Genomic DNA, 12,929 nt, shown 5'->3' on the forward strand with positions numbered 1-12,929 from the left:
CGGGGTGGGGGGCGCGTCAGCCCACCGTGCGCCCGGGCCGCCGGCGCGGCCATCTTGCCGTACGGACGGGCCGGCGCGCCATGCCGCCGTACGGGGCCACCGGCCCGGGGCGCCCCCGCCCACCCTCGACGCCTGGAGCCTCGGGCTGCGCCCCGCCTGGTGCTGGGGAACCCTGGCACGCCGAGGCCCGGCCTGGGGGCCGGGCGGCCGGGCGGCCGGGCGCGCGCCGCCATCTTGCCGTACGGGAGCCGCGGGGGCCGGCTCCCACGTCCCGCAGCCGTGTCGCCGCGCGCCCTCCCCTCGGGGCGGTCCCGCTCGCGGCGCGGCGAGGCGAGGGCCGGAGCCTGGCGGCGGCGCGGCGGCCTGAGGCCCGAGATGGTGATCTGCTGCGCGGCCGCGAACTGCTCCAACCGGCAGGGCAAGGGGGAGAAGCGCGCCGTCTCCTTCCACAGGTAACGGGGCCCCGCCCGCCACCGCCCGGCCGGCCGCCCGCGCGGCCCGGCCGGCCACGCCCCCGCCCGGCCCGGCCCGGCCCGGCCCGGCACCGCGGGGAAACTGAGGCCGCGCGTGCCGGCCCGAGGCGGGCGGCCCTCGGTGCGCCGGGCCTCGGGGCCGGTCCCGCGAGTGAGTCAGCGCGGGGCGCTGTGTGACCTTGGCCCGGGCCGCCGTCTCTGGGCCGAGCGTCTCGGGCCACCGCGGCCACCCCGGCGCCCACCGGCGGCCGCTCTGCGGCCACCGGCCTTCCGCCCTTCCGCCACCGGGCACCTACCCCACGCCGACGTGGAGGCCACCCGGCGCCCACCTTACAGCCGCCACCACCCTCTCTCACCTCCGCCCCGCGGCCACCCTGCGCTCCATTGATTCGGGCTGGCCCCGCCGGTTTCCAGACCGTGTGTGCTGGAGACGCTCTTAGCTTAGTTGTCCTCTTGCGTTTGCTGTGACTTTTGTGCTCTTTCGATCGCGAGGGAGCCTGCCTTGAGTCGAGTGATCAGAACCGGGGCCGAGCAGATGCAAGTTGTGCCTCGAGGACTGACACGCGCTGCCACACGCTCTGCCAGCAGCAGGGTCCCGGCGGTGGCGCCGAGAGGTGGCCCTGCCGCGCTCAGGTGCGTCCCTGGACAGTCGTGCTGGCTGCATCCTGCGCACCAGCAGGGCGAGGCCCGCTGTTCACAGGGGGGGCTTCCCCGGCCCACTCTTGGACCCGGCGCTCCTGGCCGCTTCTTCCTGGCCGGGCCTGGCCCCCCTCTCTGAGGGATTCTGGAAATGGGCCGCTCAGCCCGTCCTCTTCCCTCCACTCGCTCCCTGGAAAGCCTCCCTGCAGACACTTGTGTTTCTGTTTTAAAAACTTGAATCCTGTTGGTTGCCGGTAGTTTCCTTGAGAGTTCTCAGGGGGTTGTTTTCTTCAGTTGTTACAATCTATCAAAAGAGCTGATAGCAGATTGTTTTAGAGGTCAGCCCCCGTGCTTTCTGGAGTTTTGTTCAGACCCTGTGTCCGGAAAGTTTTGATACTGCTTTCACAGATGAGGCAAATCAGTGCAGAGTCGCTTCTCTTGGCCGGCATCCATAGTGGTCTTCGCTGGTAAGGGTAAAGGGTATGGGGATCAGGGTCTTGGGGAAATGGGCTCACAAAACATTGAGGAAGTGTGGAAGGTCGCATTGCATCGGACTTCCTGGGGTGTTAGTATCTGCCTGGCCCTGGTCCTGGTCCAGGGTGGCCTCAGGTGGGGCAGAGACGGCCCTTGGGAGGAACCACCCACCCCACCCCCAGGGCAGAGTTTGGTCCGACTTTTGTAAATAGGGATCTTGTCTAACAATGAGAAGAAACGACTGCTAAGTGTTGTCGTGTTTTCTAGGAGCTAGTTGCTTTTTATTTTTTTTTTATTTATTTTTTTTTTTTTAATTTATTTTTGGGACAGAGAGAGACAGAGCATGAACGGGGGAGGGGCAGAGAGAGGGAGACACAGAATCGGAAACAGGCTCCAGGCTCTGAGCCATCAGCCCAGAGCCCGACGCGGGGCTCGAACTCACGGACCGCGAGATCGTGACCTGGCTGAAGTCGGACGCTTAACCGACTGCGCCACCCAGGCGCCCCAGAGCTAGTTGCTTTTTAAAAGACACTTTCGCTCCTGGCCGTGGAAATGAAGTAGAAACCCAGGACTGCAGCTTTGAATTATCCTCAGTTGCTGGAGTCACAGCTCTAGCTGTGAGGGTCGGGCTTCAGGCAGGCCGTCTGGGATGCTCTCCTGACCCCTTGCTGGCCAGCGCCTGACCTGGCCCTTAACTAGGAGACCAGCCATCCCTGTTTTCGCACCTGGCATCGTGCCTCCGAGGCACACCAGGAGGGCAGTTGTGCTGTGCGTTTCTAGGAACTATTCCCAGGGCTTCCCCAAGCCTTTCCTGTAGTCGGACGCCCTCCTGTGCGATCTCTCCGAGCATTCTGTGTCCCTACGGGACATTCACCACAGCCTGGGAGGAGTTACCTTCGTTCTCTGCCCTACAAACCGTGAGCTCCTTGTGGGCAGGTGGTGAGGCTGGCTGGCTTCTATCTCACAATCACTTACAAGCAGAAGGTGTTCCTTACGTTTTTACTTAAATGAGTAAAGTCAACGCGGCGTTGGGTATTTGCAAAACCACTTGTTCGCTTTCGTGATTGATATAGATTTAGGAGGAGACATTTAGCTCTTTTTTTCTAATTCTCTGTCATTCTTCCTGCAGGTTCCCCTTGAAGGACTCAAAGCGTCTGATCCAGTGGTTAAAAGCTGTTCAGAGGGACAACTGGACCCCCACCAAGTACTCTTTTCTCTGCAGTGAACATTTCACCAAAGACAGCTTCTCCAAGAGGCTGGAGGACCAGCATCGCCTGCTCAAGCCCACGGCCGTCCCCTCCATCTTCCACCTGCCTGAGAAGAAGAGGAGCACCGGAGGCCATGGCCGCACGAGGAGGAAGGACACCAGAAAGGCCTCGGCGGGCCTGAGGGGACACGCGAGCGGGGCGGACGGAAAAGGAGCTGCAGGTGCGTCGTCGTCCTCAGGTGCAAACCCAATGGCCAAGCCCGGGGCCCGGAAGGTGAAGCAGGCCGCGCCGCAGGGTGAGACCGCCCCCGGGGCCGCCCAGGAAGCCGCCGGACGGGAGCGGGCGCCGCAGGCCCCAGCAGGAACTCCGGCCGATGGCTCGGCCGCCGCTGCCGCCAGCAGTCAGGGCGAAGCAGAGGCGTCTGCAGTAGACGCCGGCGGTGAGAGCGCCGCCGCGCCCGACGGAGGCCTGGTGGACAAGAGTGGCATTTCCGTGGATGACTTTACCCCGCCAGGGTCTGGGGCCTGCAAGTTCATTGGCTCACTTCATTCTTACAGTTTCTCCTCCAAGCACGCGCGAGAGAGGGCGTCTGTGCCCCGAGAGCCCGTTGACCGAAAGAGGCCGAAGAGAGACGTGGAGCCCGGCTGCAGCGGGACCAGCCTGGGGCCCGACAAGGGCTTGGCCCAGAGCCCCCCGAGTTCATCGCTCACGGCGACGCCTCAGAAGCCCTCCCAGAGCCCCTCCGCCCCTCCGACGGACGTCACCCCGAAGCCAGCGGCGGAAGCCGTGCAGAGCGAGCACAGTGACGCCAGCCCCATGTCCATCAACGAGGTCATCCTGTCGGCGTCGGGGGCCTGCAGGCTCATCGACTCGCTGCACTCCTACTGTTTCTCGTCCCGCCAGAACAAGAGCCAGGTGTGCTGCCTGCGGGAGCAGGTGGAGAAGAAGAACGGCGAGCTGAAGACCCTGCGGCAGCGCGTCAGCCGCTCCGACAGCCAGGTGCGCAAGCTGCAGGAGAAGCTGGACGAGCTGCGGAGAGCGAGCTTCCCCTACCTGAGCAGCCTGCTGCCCCTGAGCCGCGGTCAGTACCGGCCTCGCGGCCCCCGCGCCGCCCGGCCGTGGGAGGGGGTTCTCGCCGCGTGGCCGCCGGGCCCCGGGCACCCGCGCGTCTCGGGAGGAGGCCTCTATCGGAGCTGCCCTGGGAATCGGAGAGCCGGGTTGGGACCCTGCCTCGCGCCAGGGCACCCGAAGGGCGTCTGTGGCTCTGAGGGTTGGGCCAATGGGAAGGGAGGCCTGTGCCGGCTGCCGGGGGAGCCAGAACCCCCAGTGCGTGGCTTCCCACCGGCCGGGGGTGGGGGTGGGGCATCCGCTCCTGCACCCCTCACACGAACCACGGTTCCAGACGAGTTGACCTCTTGACGTGAGTGCAGTAGGCTCAGCAAGCTATTGGAAAAGCAGTAGGAGACTCTTAAAATCGTGGGGAGTTTCTTTCCGTTAGTGTTTTGAGGAATATCCTTGAAGTTAAATCGTTTTGAACGTCAATAGTTACTTTAGTGCGCCTGCTCGTGCTTTCTTTCAAAATAAAAACCCTTAGGGGCGCCTGGGTGGCTCAGTCGGTTAAGCAGCCGACTTCGGCTCAGGTCACGATCTCACGGTCCATGAGTTCGAGCCCGGCGTCGGGCTCTGTGCTGACCGCTCGGGGCCTGGGGCTGCTTCGGACTCTGTGTCTCCCTCTCTCTCTGCCCCTCCCCTGCTCGCTCGCTCTCTCTCAAAAGTAAGTAAACATTAAAAAAAAAAATTTAATTTAAACATCTATTCAAGTAGAATGTATTCTGTTTTATAAAAATTAAGATGCTACGGAAATAAGGGGGCTTCAGAAGTGGTGAAAATTCCTGTTTCTCACTTATCTCTGACCTCCTAGTCCTTGTTAGAATTTCCTGTATGATATTTTAGATTATCGTCTATGTTGTCACATACATGTCTTTCAACCTATAGGTACAGGCAGGTTGGATATGTATTTTGTGAGTTTCTCAGCTACGTTTCCACTTTTCACCCTATCTTTCTACTTAGTACCTGTAAAAAACTGCTTTCTAGATATTCTCTACATTTTGAGTGTTACGTGTTTTACCTGTTAAGTATACATGGAAAACATTTTCCTACTTGTTGTTCATGTGATCTGGATCAATATTTGTCTTCCTGGGTGTGACGAACACTTCTTTGGGAAGAGGCTCCTAACGTGACGGGCTGGGACATCCTGGATCCCAGGGCAGCAGCCGCGCACAATATGAAACCAAAGCAAGAAAACAGCCCCATCCTGTGCAAAGTGCACGCTGGGGGAGGGACAGCCCCAGCTGAGGGTCACCGACGTGCTTACTGTTGGAGGTAGACCCGCTCACTACTTTACGGTACCTTCTCCTCCTGGCCAGACTCCCAGGGGCCGTCACTGTTTCGGGTCTTTCCTTTGCTCCATTGGGCGAGGCCGCCTTGTTTCCGCTTCATTAATCCTCACTTCTTTCTGCTTTCTCCACTGTTACTTGGTTTTCTTGGTTGTTCTGCCTCCTAGGGGGAAGAGGGTGTTTCCGGATGCCTGCAGGTGGAGGTGTGTCCGTCCCATTGGCCCGAGAGGATTTGTCTCTTGCAGCTCTCATCGCTGGTCGTTTCTAAACAGTTTCTAATTTCAGTCTGTGTTCCCTCTTTGAGTTATTTAGAAGGGCGTTGACATTTTTCAAGTTGGGGGAGGGGAGCTAATTTTGTTGTAGGGTTTTTGTTTTTGGCGGTTTTAAATATTCCATTAATTTCTTTCTTTCAAAATGTGTGTTTTTAATTCCAGCGTAGCTGACATACAGGGTTGCCCGAGTTTCAGATGCACGGGGCAGTGGTTCCCTAGTCGTGTACTTTCTCCGCGCATCAGGACGAGTGTCCTGTCGATCCCCTCCCCGTTTCTCCCAGCCCTCAACCTCCTCCCCTTTTTTGTGATTATTTTTAAACTTTATTGCTTTAAGGTCCTATTTGGTTTTTGGCCCCTTTCAGGATTTCATTGTGGCTTAATATGCAGCTTGTTGTCGTGACTGTTTCGCTGTGGTTTGAGAAGAATGTATCCTCCCCACTTGTTGGTTCCATGGCTCTCTGTCTCACTGAGCCTCCGTCTGGCTTGTTAACAGGTCTGTGTCCTGACTCACCGAATCCCTTATCTCGGGGACAGAAGGGTGACGTGCCCATCCTTCCTGGGCGTCTCCTCGGTGCTGCCATGCGTCCCGTGGCCCTGTGTGAGACGTCCAAGTGGTCCTGACTGTTACCACCACGGAATGCCCCTTTCTGTCCCAATTTGAGTATTCTTTACCTGCTTACTTTTGAAAGCTTTTTATATTCCTCTATCTTTTAGCTATATTTTAACCCAATCTGAGAGTGTTTGCGTTTTTTTAATAAATTTTTTTAAACGTTTATTTATTTTTGAGAGAGAGGGAGAAAGAGTGCAAGTTGGGGAGGGGCAGAGAGCCACAGAATCTGGAGCTGTCAGCACAGAGCCTGACATGGGGCTCGAACCCACGAACCATGAGATCATGTCCTGAGCTGACTGAGCCACCCAGGCACCCTGTCTTTCCTTCCTTTAGAGTAATCCATTTATAATTGTGATTATCGATAAGTTGGAATCTGTGCCTGTTGTTTTGTGTTTTAATTTGTTAGGCTTTTTCATTTCTTTTTCTGTGCTTCTGGTGGATGTCTCTCAGCTTTCGAAGCTAACTGTTGAAGCCCATCTTTCTGTGGTGCTTAGAGCTTGGGCTGCTGGGTTCCACAGCCCAGCGCCTCCACGCTTCTGTCCCGCCCCCCTCCCCCACCCGCCTGGACTGTGTGTGTCCTCTACTCCCGTACTCAGGTCTCCTCTGTCTAGGGGCCTAGGGGCCGTAATGAGGTGCAAGCACACGGTTGGTGGGTCACTTCACTCGCCACCGTTTGTTGTTTGCTTCCTCTCCAGAAAGAGTTAATGGCATTTTTGTAAGTCCTACCCTTGTAAGATTTTGAGAGGGGTTGAGTTTGAAATGCTGATGCCAGGAAACCATCCATTCTCTCAGAGTTGCCCGTGTGTGCGTGTGTGTGCGTGTGGTGTCAGGATGAGGTCAGGGGTATTTAAAGCCACAATTGAATGGGGTTTCCTGGAGAAGCTGTAGCTGGGGAAGGGGAAGGAGCCAGGCCCGGCCCGGGAGCCGGCTGTTTGCGGAGATGCGGCTGAAGAGGGCCAAAGAGGGCCCCGGAAAGGGAGAGTGAAAGAGGGAGCATGGGGTCACGACAGCCCAGAGGGGAGATGAGGGTAAGCAGCTGGGCTGGACCCAGCTCTGATCAGAGTGGGGAAAAGATGGCTGGGCTCAGCCACATGGGGTCACTGGTGACCGCGGTGTCCTTGGAGCAGTGGGAACACTGCTGGGTCGGTCTAGAGCGGGTGAAAGGCAGCACTGGGGCACTTTAAGAAGGTTGGCCGTGAAGAAGTGGACTGTGGGCAGAAACCCCGGGGAACGTGGCTCTAGGGGAGAGTTGTGTTTGTGAAGTGGGGATCAGCAAGCTGGTGTCCGTGCTGCCTGTGGGTGGGATGGAGAGCAGGAATCATGGGGGCCAGGAAGGAGAGTGCTGGGCCCTGGGGAGGTGCCCGGAGAGGGGGCTGGTGGACAGGGTGTCCCAGCGCCTCTGCCCAGTGCTCCCTGGGGGGTGGGGCTGGTCGCTGGTTGGCAGGGGAGGGGAGGGTGCGAGAGGTGTTAGGGGGCGGCAGTGGGAGGGACAGCGGGCACCCTGGCTTTGTCTCCAAGGAGACGTGCCTGGAGCCCCCCACTCAAAATGTCTTCTCTCTAAATGGTTTCCCTCCCAGGCCGTCATGAGTTTGTTGGTCAACGAAGGAAACTTCTTAGGGATTTTACGTCGAAGAGGCATACTCGTGTTTATTCCGCCCAATGTCTTTAGCCAGGCAAGCCCTTTATTTTTGGACAGATTACCTCCAGCGGGGCAGCTGGGCCAGGGGTCTGCAGGTTCTGGGTTCAGAGCCCTCCAGGAGGCGGGTGCTGATTGGCCTTCTCACAGGGTGTCCACAGGGAGGACTTTCTCCCTCCTCCGCCTGCCTCCCGCTGCTGTTTCTAGCCTCCAAGAGGACTTCTGTGAGCCCAGCTGTTCTCCTTACCAGTTGGGAACTGACATCGATACATCGTTACCAGTCATCTTCCCCTGGAGGTTTACTGTCTTGTACTTGGATTTTTTTTTTTTTTTTTTCTAATTTTGAGAGAGAAAGCAGGAGTCAGGGAGGGGCAGAGAGACGGGAAGAAAGAGAGAATCCCAAACAGGCTCTGTACTGTCAGCACAGAGCCCGACACGGGGCCCGAACTCACAGACCATCAGATCATGGCCCGAGTGGGCCCTGAGCCGCCCAGACACCCCTTGGATTTTGACAAGTGGGCGCCCGCGGTGATCCCGTGTGGTGCCGCGCAGAAGAGTCGCGTCCCTCAGCATCCCTGCTCTTCTCGTGGTCACCCCTTCCCTTCCCAGCCCTGGCACCACCGGCCTTCCTGGTGTTTCTGTAGTGTGGGTTTTTCCAGAGTGTTCCGTGGTTGGAGTACACGGATGCCGTGGAATCGCAGGCACAGCTTTTTCAGGGTGGCCTCCCTCACTCGGTACGTGTGCTTCAGGCTCCTCTCTGTGGCTCAGTAGCGCATCATCTCACCTTTTTTGTGCACTGACTTAGAATGTACACAACAAGGGCCGCCTGGTGGCTCAGTGGCTCGAGCGTTGGACCCCTGACTTAGGCTCAGGTCACGATGTCACAGCTGGGCTCCGCGCAGACCGCACAGAACCTGTTTGGGACTCTCTCTCTCCCTCTCTCTGCCCCTCACCTGCTTGTGCTCGCTCTCTCTCTCTCTCTCTCTCTCTCTCTCTCTCTCTCTCTCAAAGCAAATAAATCAACTTAAAAATGCATACGTACATAGCAGCGATTTACCGCTTTTAGGTGTGGAGTTCAGGGGCGTTAAACGCGTTCTCCTGGTCGTGCAGCCACCACCATCCATCCCCCAGAACTCACGTTAATCTGAAGCTTGACACGTGTGAAAGCGTAACGGTCCCGTCTCCCCTCCCCGCCGTTCCGATGTCTGCTGTGTGATGGTGTCGGCTCCCAGCGCCTCCTGGAAGAGGAATCTGGCGTGTTGCGCCGAACGTGACGCGGATACGTTGTGGCGTGTGGCAGAACCTGATGCCAGCGGAACCATCCCGTTGCCCTGCGCGGACGCACCGTATTCTGCTCATCCGTTCATCTGTCAGTAGACGTGGGTCGCTTCCACGTTTTCACTGTTGAGAGCGATGCTGCTGTGGGCGAATCTCTCTTCGAGACCCTACTTCCAATTCTTTTCGGCATACACCCAGAAGTGGAATCGCCGGGTCACGGGGGCTTTTGTGTTTAATGTTTTTGAGGCGCTCCAGTACTGTTTTCGGCACGGGCTGTAACAGTGTGCATTCCCACCCACAGAGCAGGGGCTCCAGACTCTGCATCCTCGCCATCACTTGCTGTCTTCTGTTTTCTTGATTCCCGCCGTCCTAGGGCATGTGAGGTGGGCCCTCGTCGTGGCTCTCATCGGCATTTCCCTGGTGATCAGTGGTGATCAGTGATGAGCATCTTGTCATGTGCTCAGTGGCCACTCGTGTGTATCTTGGGAGAAGAGCCTCGTTTGCCCATTTTTGAGTCTGGTTGGTTGTCTTCCCACTGCTGAGTTTGAAGACTTCTCTGTACGCTGGGGACCTCAATCTCTGATCATAGGTATGATTTGCAAATATCTTCTCCTATTTGGGGCACCGTTTTACTCTATGCATAGTGCCCTTTGATGTACAATTTTATTTTCACGAAGTCATATTTGTCTGTCTCTTTCTTTTATTACATGTGCCTTTAGTGTCCTATCCAGGAAATCATTGCCAAGTCCACGGTCGTGAAGCTTTTGTGCTGTTTTCTTCTAAGAGTTTTACTGTTTTAAGCCTCACAGTTAGATCCTTGATCTACGTTGAGTGAGTTTTTGTTTATGGTATAAGGATCCAACTTCATTCTTTTGCATGAGGACGTCCAGTTTTCCCAGCACCGTTTGTTGATAACGTTCTTTCTCCATTGAATGGTCGTGGCACCTTGTCAAAATCAGTTGACCGTATACAAACAAGGGTTTGTTTCTGGATGCTCTACGTTGCATTGGTTTCTATGTCTGTTTTTATGCTAATACCACACTGTTTTTATTACTGTGGCTTCATAGTAAGTGCGGAAATCAGGAACTGATTCCTCCAGTTTTGTTCTTCTCCAGGATTGTTTTCCTCGCTGTTCTGGGTCCCTGAGATTCCGCGTGAATTCTGTCTACAGACAGTGTCCTTGGGATGTCCATAGGGATTGCATTGAATCTGCAACTTTGTTTGAGTAATATCAACACTGTGGCAACATTAAGCCTCACATGAACAGAGGATGTGTGTCCATTTATCTCTGATTACATGGATGTCCAGTCCCAGCACTGTTTGTCAAGAAGACTCTTCTCCATATAGTTGTCTTTGCTCTTTTGTCGAAAATCAGATTCATGAATTTGTGTGAATCTTATTTTTTTGTAACGTTTATTTTTGAGAGAGTGACAGAGTGCAAGTGGGGGAGGGGCAGAGAGAGAGGGAGACACAGAATCCGAAGCAGGCTCCGGGCTCCGAGCTGTCGGCACAGAGTCTGACGCGGGGCTCAAACCCACGAACCGTGAGATCATGACCCGGGCCGAAGTCGGACGCTTAACCAACTGAACCACCCAGGCGTCCCTAATATTTATTTATTTAATTTCTACACCCAACATGGGACTTGAACTCACTACGCTGAGATCAAGAGTCACGTGCTCTTCTGACTGAGCCAGCCAGGCGTCCCTGTGTGTGAATCTGTCTCTGGACCCTGTTGTGTCACTTGATCTGTGTATCTGTTGTTGTGTCAGTCCCATGCTGTAGTGGTTACTGTAGCTTTTAGTGAGTCTTGAAACAGGACTGCGAGTTCTCCAGCTTTATTCTTTTCCATGAGTATTGTGTTGGCTGTTCTGGGTCTTTTGGCTTGAGAATCAGCTGGTCGATTTCCACAAAATAGCTTGCCGGGATTTTGATATTGGGATTGTGTTGAGTCTATAGATCAATTTGGGAAGAGTTGACATCTTAACAATACGAGTCTTCCTGTGTATCAACGTGGAAAATCCACCCGTTTATTTAGATCTTTTATTTCCTTCATCAGAGTTTCATATTCCAGGTTTTTTGTGGGTTTTTGTTTTGTTTTGTTTCTGCTGGTGTGTAGGAAAACAATTGACTTTTGCATGTTAACCTTGTGTCCTGCAACCTTGCTGCTTACTAGTTCCTGGAGTTTTTTGTGAGTTCTCTGGGATCTTCTACATGGACAGTCATGTCATCTGCAAACACAGATGGTTGTTTTGTTTTTGTTTTGTTTTTTTTCTGTCCCAAACTGTACACCTTTTATTTCCTTTTTTTTATTACATCAAGTAGGACTTCCAGTGCAATGCTGACTGTGAGTGGCGCTGAGCTTAGCAGGAAAGCTTTTGCTTTCCCACCATTAAGTATGATGTTAGCTGTAGGGTCTTGTTGGCGATGTTGTTTATTATTCCTAATAATAATGTTTGTTCCTAGATTATTGAATAGAACTTTTATCAGGAATGGGCGTTGGGTGTTATCATGGCGAATTTATATTTTTGGATTCAGTTCACTAAATGCTGGCTAAAGATTTTTGTGTCTGTGTTCGCGAGAGGTACCCATGTGTAGTTTCCTTTCTTGTGTGTCTTTGGTGTTGGTGTCAGGGCAGGGCTCACCTCACAGGATGAGCTGACACTCTGCTTCTGCCTTCCGTAAGAGATTGTGGACAACTGGTATTAGCTGTTTCCCGAATTCTCTGGTGGAATTCACTGATAAGCCTGTCTAGGCCTGGGGCTTTGTTTCAGAAGGTTATTAATTATTGATTCAGTTTCTTTGATGGATGTAGGCCTATCCAGATTATTAGTTCCCTTGGTGAATTTTGGCAGTGTGTGTCTTTCCAGAAATGCATCCATTTCACCTGAGTTACCAAATCTGTGGGCATAGAGTTTTTCATAGTAACCCTGATTGACCTTTTCACGTTCAGAGGGTTGGTAGTGATGGCCCCCTTCTATTTATAATATTGACATTTTATGTCTTCTCTTTCTGTCTCTCTGTTCTTAGTTAACTGGGCTAGATGTTTATCCGTGTTATGGATCCTCTAAAAAACCTTTGATGTTGTTGATTTTATTGTTTGTTGTCTTTATTTTCCTGTTTTCAATTTCATCGGTGTCTTTTTTTTTCTGCTTGCTTTCAACTTGATTGTTCTCTTCCTACTTTCCTAAGGTGAACACTTAGATTATCAATTTTAGATCTTTCTTCTTGTCTAATGTACTCAGTGCTATAAATTTCCCTCTAAAGATTGCTTTTACTGCACTGCACAAAATTTGATAAGGTGTATTTTTTATTCTATTTACTTCGAATATTTTTTTCTTTCTCTTGAGGCCTCCTTCTTGACTCACCTGTTACTTAGAAGTGTCTTGTTTAATCTACAAATATTTGGGGATTTTTCAACTACACTGCTGTTACTGATTTCCAGTTTAATTCCATTGTGGTCTCAGAGCATACTTTGTATGATTTCTACTCTGTTAAATTTGTTAAGATATGTTTTATGGTCAAGAATGTGGTCTGTCTTGGTGAATGTTCCATGTGAGCTGGAGAAGATTAAGTGTTCTGCTGTCGTTGGATGAAGCAGCATCCTAACCTAACACTAACCTGTTAGGGTTCTCCAGAGAAACAGAACCAGCAGGGTGTATACATACGCGTACATGACGGGAAATTTATCACAGGAATTGGCTCCCGTGGTTAAGAATGACAAAATTGGAGAACCAGGAAGGCTGAAGGCATAGTCTAGTCCCTGTCCAAAAGGCTGAGAATTGTTGGGGGATGGAGGGGTGGCGGGAGGGCGTGAGTCCTGGACCAGCACCGATGTCCCAGGACCACAGACCTCCCAGCTCTAACTGCAAAGTCACCTTTCCTCTGCCTTTTTGCTCTATTCAGCCTTCAGTGCCCACCCACCTAGGGGAGGGCCCTCCACTTT

The 12,929-nt window shown here is 53.6% G+C and overlaps 1 protein-coding gene across 4 annotated transcripts in view; it reads left to right on the top strand.

The window, feature by feature from the left end:
• The first annotated feature begins 16 nt into the window (after window positions 1-16).
• The window catches only part of THAP4 (THAP domain containing 4), a 42,068-nt gene continuing 29,155 nt past the window's right edge, over window positions 17-12,929 (top strand). The window contains exons 1-2 of one of the 4 annotated variants that reach the window (XM_058698417.1): window positions 17-452; window positions 2,716-3,875. In XM_058698417.1, the coding sequence (XP_058554400.1) occupies window positions 376-452; window positions 2,716-3,875 (1,237 nt within the window). In that variant the 5' untranslated portion in view covers window positions 17-375. Of the gene's footprint in view, window positions 453-685; window positions 1,107-1,501; window positions 1,580-2,715; window positions 3,876-12,929 lie in introns of those variants that run through there. The other 3 variants (XM_058698416.1, XM_058698414.1, XM_058698415.1) reach the window with 3 other exon arrangements.

Source organism: Neofelis nebulosa, chromosome 2 (assembly GCF_028018385.1).
Source record: "Neofelis nebulosa isolate mNeoNeb1 chromosome 2, mNeoNeb1.pri, whole genome shotgun sequence".
NCBI lineage: Eukaryota > Metazoa > Chordata > Mammalia > Carnivora > Felidae > Neofelis > Neofelis nebulosa.